Consider the following 7,681-nt stretch of genomic DNA (forward strand, 5'->3'; position numbering starts at 1 on the left):
GAATAGATATATCAAGTGTCACAAAATCCATTTTGTAAGCCACTGAACAAACACAAGATACACTCACTTATCTCATTAAAATGTGATGCACGCCTTATAGCGATCCATCGTGAGACTGCCCATCTATGACACGCAGTCATGAAGGAGGTTCTCTGAGGCATTGTCTCTAGTGAGTGACTGTTTAGTATAAGTTTGAGATAAAGAGAGAAAATATTGTTTTTGTTTTTGTTTTTGATTTAAGGGTGCATATCAACCCCTTCAAATATGTTTTAGGGGAATGTTTGACAGGTGGAGACATTCTATTTCTTTACCTGGTAGAAGGAAGGGAGGAATATCCCTCCTCTATCAAACGCTGGTGAATGGTTGAAAGTTCTCCCTAGTTTACCTCGGTTTTTGTTTTCAGTGACAACAGATGGTTGGACTGTCTTATCACCGTAACTCGTGTGCATTACAAACATTGGACAAGAATTCCCTCCGTCATCAAACACGCTAATATAGATATGGATGTGTGTCTGAGAGAGAGAGAGAGATAGGGCGTCTGAAACACCCAATCTCGTGGCAGTGCATCTGAGACAGGATATCTCGTAGTCTCGTCAGAGTTTCCAAATCAAGGGCATTTTCGTAATTAGGACAAGAGGGAAGGAGGGGCAGAGCGGGAAAGTGTGTGGCAGTGAGAAGCACCAGAAAGTCGAAAAACAAAAGAAAGGTCGAGCTCCGTTGGCACCCCAACGGCCATAACTCTACCTTGATACCAAACGAGGGAAAAGAGTAAAGCAAGATTCTCTCTCTCTCTCTCTCTCTCTATAGAAACAAAGAGTAAAGGAACATACTGTTGTTATTCGACGAATCGACAGCTAGAAACAAAGAGTAAAGGAACATACTGTTGTTATTCGACAGCTAGAGGCCTAACCCTGATTCCTTTCTTCTCAATCCAAATTTTGGTATCCCTCTATGTTTAAAGCATGTCTTCACATCTCGCTTTCTCTCTCTTCATATATATATATATATATATATATATATATGAAGAGAGAGAAGCTGAAATCCTCCAGTCATTTTGAGTTCCATCCAATCACAACCATCGAAAATGATGAGTGAAAATGAGTTTGTATTAGTCGACAGAACTCTATGTATTAGACTTTGGTTCGAATACAACTTGCTTCATGTTGTGAATTATTTAGATGTTTTCTTTTGCCTTTTTGCTCAATGAGAATTGCAGGTAATATTGGTTTTTTACAATACTCAGAATCAACTTTGGCGTTAGTTTTGCTTTTGTTTAAACGATTGTAAAGAATAAACTTTGACGTTAGCTTTTCTTTTGTTTAAATGATAGCTGTATGAAGTTGGGTTGGGTGCTTGAAGTTACATATTTTCATATAAAATATAGAAAAAGTGAAGGAACCTTAATCTAGTACATACTAATTTTCATATAAAATATAGAAAAAGTGAAGGAGCCTTACTCTAGTACATGTCTTTCAAGGTAAGGAATATCGACCAGATGCACTGAGCCATTAAAAAGAAAGACATGTTCAATCACCATTTTTATTAGATGCCGATCCCAGAGATGCCTTAGATCCAATCTAGGAGAGTTATTGCAAAGAAAGAGATGTTCAATCATCATCTGTGTTAAATATATTTTTTGGTATCAAATCATTGGCTGCATGGCCCCCCCTCTCTCTCTAAAAAAGTAAATTGCAATTTTGCACATAGGTACATGCAGAGGCATAGAATGTTTCTTTAATATAAATCTCATGACTCCAAAAGGTCTGATGCTGGCAATGCTATAAGATTCTATCAGAGTACATTTTTCCATAAAACTTCGATAACCAGGAAGAAAACAGAAGCCAGAGAGAGAAAGAGTTGTAACAGATCTTATACTAGACTACGGTTTCTCGAGCCGTTTGAGAAGCCATTTATTCCTATACACAATACAATACCTGAAAAAGGTTCAAAAGTACTGAATTTTGTTTATCTATTAGTCACTCACACAGGACAAGTAACCAGATAACTTGAGGGTTTACAAAATTCACCTGATGCAGTCCAAGCTGAATTGACACCCAAGCTTATGCTTTGATAACAGTAGCTATGAAGACATTAATGAACAGATTTTCATTTCAACGTCGAGAATGAACTTATGGATGTCTGTTCATATGAGGCATCCCAGTTCCTACCGTCAAAATGCCTGATCTCAACATGGGTCAGTGTGCCTGGATCAACACAGTTGACTGTTACAGCAATGCCGTCTGGATTTGACCTTGGAATATAAAATGAAGTGATTCCACAGATCTTACAGAATGTGTGCTTTGCTGTATGGCTACCAAAGGTGTAAGTAGTCAGCCACTGTTCACACGACTCCCCAATCAGCTTGAACTTCGACTGTGGAACAATGAAGTGAATGTTACCCCGCATAAAACAGTCAGAACAGTTGCACTTCCATGCAACTACATGCCGCGGTGCTTCCACTTGCCACCGGATGCGTTTACAGTGGCAGCCACCACTGTGAATTGCAGTATCAGAACTCATTTAATGTAATAATTTTCTTTGGTGATGAGTCAATTGTCGATGGAAAAAAATAGGCTTCCACCAATATAGTGATGGGTTGTAGAGGAAGAACCTTCTCCTGTCAATAGTTCCAAGGTACATCATCCGTCTCCTCACCAATCATCTTCTTAGCCACTGAAGTTAACGGAATATTGAACAGAATGTCATTTCAGTTTCACACGGAAATAATGGGGAAACACTAATAAAGTAGTCATTTTCACGCGGAGACCAGATAGTGAGTGTTATGTCACATGAACGAAGAACCTGAAGTTAGTAAGGTTTTTTACCGCTTTGATATAGTAAACTAATATAAATAAGGAAACCTTAAACTGATAAATGATAACCAATTCAAGTATTCACAAGATTCAAACAACTTACTAAGAAATAGTGAAAAAACTGGCATATATCCAAATTCCTCTGTTGTGTGAGAGAGTTATCTCACTGATTACATAACTGAGGCAAACGAAACGTTGACACAGTGCAAAAAGAAACAAGCAAACGCAAAAAGAAATGAAGCCCACATTTTGTTAAGATATCCTGTCATAATGATTATGAAAGAATAAGCATTTTTCTAATCTGTAGCCACTTCGTGTATGACGATCATTAACTTGGTTTTCTCATTATTTTCCATCCATAGGAAGAAAAAACACATCATAATACTGGGTGAAGAAGCAGCCACCTTGCACCAATAGATGACTAGAAAGATGGAATAATTAACCATTTGGCTCCCTACTAGTCTGCCAAACAACCCAACAATTGGTCCCCTTAAATCACCAAGATCGTGATATTCCATCATAATCACTACTTCATATGCTTGGTGGCCCATCATGTAAGTTTCCTATTGCATTCATGTAGATAAATGGCACCAGTATTTGGTTAACATGAAAAGTTAGACCAAAACTGAGGAGAACAGAGTTATTTAGTTCATGCTTTAGCATATCAACACTTCACCAAGAGTGAACCCACATCCACATGGAAAGATAATTATGAAAACATATGCAAATTATCGTTCACAATTTGCAGATCTATTGGTTTCCTTAAAATCAAATATAATTTATCAATGCCAAAATTTCTAATATATGTACCCCCTTCTTCTTAAAGAAAAGGAAACCATCAAGTTTCTTTGGTGGGAAACATTGGCTATCAACTAGATGCACCCAAAGGTATTTCCCCTAATGATCTTTCTACTGTGCTAAGCCAGAAATGTGGTTGAGAGGGCCACATAAATACAGAATAGAGCGCTCTAGAGTCATGTTTGTTCTTAAACCAGGAGTACTCATGTCCTGCACCTGTCCACTGGCTCTGCAAATACATTCCAAAGGTGCACTCGTAGATGCATATATTTATGCAAAGACAGTAAAGTCTTTGAAGCTGTTACCCTCTGTAGTTGGATATGATTTCTGAATTCAGAAGACAAACTAATTAGGATGTTGGCCATCCTGAAACCCTGAAATCAATTCCAAGACATGGCAAAACTAGCACCATTAGTAATAAAAGTTGGAATCAATGGGAATGGCTGAAAAACCAGATGTATCACCCAACATGAGGTATCCGGACCCCAAACTCTCTTTGGCTGAAGAATCCCTGTTCCAATTCCAAGAATCAAATCATGCTAAAGAAGAAGATAATATAATATTGGGATTGCACTAACTTACATGAGAACATTTTAGGTTGCACAATACAACTGAACACCCTGGTCTCTTTCTTTCATGTTAGCTAGTGAGTCATACTAAGGGTGCATATTTTCTGCTTGTTAATTGTACAAATTTCTGAATTTTTTGTAAGAAATAAGAAAAAGAAAAAGAATGTATATCTCGAGTGTGTAGATAACAACTATGCTCATATGGATTCTACTAGCTTCTTATGATAATATGACATCTCTTCATCCAAGACACCATTGTCAATGCAAACAAATCAAATAAAACAAAATACTCAAAGAAAATAAATATAAATAAGGTATTGAGTTAGATGGCGAAACAAGATATTAAAATGAAATAAAGAAGCAAAGAAAAACAACATCTATCACTACAGGTCCCAAAGATTGACACCTTGTTTCAGTTCCTACAGATCCCTTTCCTATCATCTCATGTTCACATAACCATAAAAAGACAAAGAAGTCCTTTGTAATTCTTTGTCCCTACAATAAGGAGCAAGGAACTCTAAAGGACCACCAACCACCAAGCAAATTAATGACAAAAAATCCATTACTAGATCCGAGTCACCTTAGCAGGTGGAATGTAATTGCACAACTATTAATAAGAATCAAAACAAATGAAAAAATGAGCCTAAGTGAAGAAAGAAGCATGATATGCAAAAAGCAATAAACAGAACGTACTTTCTTCCATTTTCTTTCTTAATAAAGGGGAACATTGTCAGGATCTCGCAATCCTGAATAGCAAAGGAAAAAAATGAAAGATACTGCACATGCAATAAGACAAAGTCGCACCAAAGACATGAACAAGTTGGTATTATCTAGAGTCTAGTATCAGTAGAAAGAGAAGATGCAACAGTTCAAAGAGAAGTTAGCATTAATCAACCAGCCATTGACTTACGTGCTGAGAATAATGAGGAATAAGTTGACAGAAAAGTTGAAGTGAACAGACGACATGACAATAACTTATTTCTTTTCCTTCAACTTGATTTGTTTGAGTGAATTGCACAAGCCGTAAAAGAATGGCATGAATAATGGAATGCATCAGATGCATTGATTGAAGAATACATAGTTGATTAGAAAAAAAAAATCAAATAAACCTAAAGGACCTCAATAATTGAATTACAACTTCCATGGAAAAGCAGTGTAATCCATTAAATTTTGCATCGTAACCCAAATAGACTCTATAAGTTCAGCATATGTTAATTTGCATCTAGTTTTTCCCATTTCAGACTTAGGAGCATTCTTCCTTTCTTGATAGTTGGCAAACTTGCTGATTCAACTTGCAAATTGCCTGAGTCAGCTAGGGTCGTCCATCACTAATTATAAGTTCTTTTATTGTATTGAATTGTTGAAAATTGAAGTTTGTTATTTTGTGAATTGTGAATATTATATTAATATATGATGGTCTTAAAGTAGTTTTTGTCATGGTGTAAACTTGCATTTTTTTTTCACTCTCATCAACTTGCTAATAAAAAGAGAGCAGAGAATAAGTGCACACTTATGCTGTCTTCTCCCCAAGTCATTGCCATGTTAGATATCCAACCACTAACTAGTCTAACTTTACTAAATATATACACATACACTCATAATGTCATTTAATTTTAGCTGAGGAGAAAATTAAACAGAAAATCCCAAAAGACTTATCTTCTTCATCTATTTATGGTAAAAATGTATTATAAAAATTTATGACCTAACTCAGCCAAGTCACCAAGTCAACTCGCTGAAATGGTAACCCAGCCGCCAGGGAATCCAAGTCTGAGTCACAGGTTTGCCAAGTATGTGGCTAGGACAGCCAAGAGAAGGCATCCTACAAGGGACCACATGAGCAGGAAGGGCAATGATGAAGTGTCCATCACCGAGAAACCATCGGCAAGATGCACAAAATTCAAGCACAGAGAACAAACTTTTTCAATACAGCAAATGGATTGAGAAGACGAAAAAACAATAGCAAGAAAATTTTGCAGCAAAAAAAGAACAGACAATTTCTTTGACATATCAGAAGTAAGAATAGATTGTGAGAAAACCGTTTGTGCATCATAATTAGAAGATAACTTGCGAATTTATGATTAACAAGATATTCCTTCTGGAATTTTGTTCTCCCCATTCAAATCTTTATTTTTCGCTAGATAGAAAACTGTCAATGCTCCTTCATTTCTCCAACTAGCTTTCTTTAGCCGTTCTCGCATTCAACCTCACACATCCTCTATTTCAACTAAGGAGAAGAAAGCAAAATCACAAAAATCAGTATAACTGGATCCAACCAACATCACATTAAACTGAACCAAGTCGAGAATTCTTATACCGCTTCAGCATTTTGGCATAAAATGGAAGATCCAACGAAAAAAATCAACATTTTCCCATACTTGAAGTTATCGAATACATTGACGATCCTGCTCGGCTAAACTCTGAACCACACATTGAAGAGCGGACACCAAACCAGGCTCGAGTTCTACCAGAACGAAGCAAACAACGTCTCAATAAATCAATGAAAGATAAGAAAGCCACTAAAAGGGCACCAAAATAAAAAGCGAAATCCTCGCCAATCCACCAATTTCTTTCCGCTTTTGCGTTTCACAAAGTCCCCACCAATCCTACTTTTTCCAAGCTGTGCTGCATCACTGAAAAATTCCTAAAAGTAACGCTACTCTCAGATATTGCACTCGAAGACCTCTTCGGAGATGGAATTTCGACTGACTCGGTAGATGAGAATTTGGGAGTTGGAAAACGTGTTATACGCGGTGATACACTACTGAATTCATATGACCAGTACAGAAAATGACTGCACAAACATGGACTAACGTCGTAAGAGGGAGAGAAATTTAACTCACCTAGAGGAGAAGGGTCTCTCAAGCATGCAACGGCGATCAGGCCGGAGGGGCGTCGAATTTTAAACCGACCAACAGGGCCGTCTTTGTGAAGAACTGCATCTGCAAAACGAGTCGAAAGAACCGAACCGAACCGAACCGCTCGGTCGGGTCTCCCGATTAAACGCCGGCTCGAGTTCGGCTCCGAACTCGTGCCAATACATGCTCATAGTAAAAAAAGCCTAAAATAAAATAAAAACATACTATTAAGTCATATATATAATATACATATACACCACCTGAATTCTTGTTAAAAATTTATTTTAAGAAGAATAGGACCATAGTAATATGTAAACAAATGGGCGTACTTTATTTAAAAATAAGATCGTACACCAATTTAAAATCAAAAGTAAACTTAATTATTACGAGGATCCAAGAAAAATCTTCTTTCCTTTTAGCCAAATCTGGTTTTTCAGATTTTAAAAACAAATGCAACCGCGTGTGGTTTTTTTTTTTTAATATTAAAAGAAATTTTAAACAATAATTTCTTAGATTCTCCTTGCTCCAATAGTAAGTTGCCGCGAAATTTATTAAAATCACTATTACACTGTTCTACGGGACAAGCGCTGTGTATATGTGATAGGTTGGCTTAAGATATTAAGTTGAAAACGGTGGTCTGGGATTT

The 7,681-nt window shown here is 36.9% G+C and overlaps 1 protein-coding gene across 7 annotated transcripts; it reads right to left on the bottom strand.

Moving 5' to 3' along the window:
• Positions 1-1,844: 1,844 nt before the first annotated feature.
• On the bottom strand, positions 1,845-7,067 carry LOC116248705 (uncharacterized). Of its 7 annotated transcripts, XM_050076388.1 has the most exons (6): positions 6,741-6,980; positions 6,495-6,641; positions 4,874-6,404; positions 3,917-4,122; positions 2,612-2,673; positions 1,845-2,494 (listed from the first exon to the last, which is right to left on the bottom strand). In XM_050076388.1, exons 5-6 carry the CDS (start codon positions 2,641-2,643, stop codon positions 2,107-2,109), a joined length of 420 nt encoding a protein of 139 aa, XP_049932345.1. In that variant the 5' UTR covers positions 2,644-2,673; positions 3,917-4,122; positions 4,874-6,404; positions 6,495-6,641; positions 6,741-6,980; the 3' UTR covers positions 1,845-2,106. The 7 variants fall into 7 exon arrangements, with proteins under 7 accessions (XP_049932345.1, XP_031477507.1, XP_031477512.1 ...); XM_031621647.2 differs by lacking the exons at positions 4,874-6,404; positions 6,495-6,641; positions 6,741-6,980 and adding an exon at positions 7,021-7,067; XM_031621652.2 differs by lacking the exons at positions 3,917-4,122; positions 4,874-6,404; positions 6,741-6,980 and adding an exon at positions 7,021-7,052 and having other exon boundaries at positions 6,556-6,641.
• Positions 7,068-7,681: the final 614 nt, after the last annotated feature.

The sequence above is a fragment of the Nymphaea colorata genome, chromosome 2, assembly GCF_008831285.2.
Source record: "Nymphaea colorata isolate Beijing-Zhang1983 chromosome 2, ASM883128v2, whole genome shotgun sequence".
Taxonomy (NCBI): Eukaryota; Viridiplantae; Streptophyta; class Magnoliopsida; order Nymphaeales; family Nymphaeaceae; genus Nymphaea; species Nymphaea colorata.

What these genes read in the sequence shown, in the direction of transcription:
- LOC116248705 (XM_031621647.2), bottom strand. Translation starts at nt 2,643, where the DNA reads ATGATGTACCTTGGAACTATTGACAGGAGAAG. An exon ending in GGAACTATTGACAGGAGAAG is followed by an intron (nt 2,495 to 2,611) that starts GTTCTTCCTCTA and finishes TGCAATTCACAG; the next exon opens with TGGTGGCTGCCACTGTAAAC.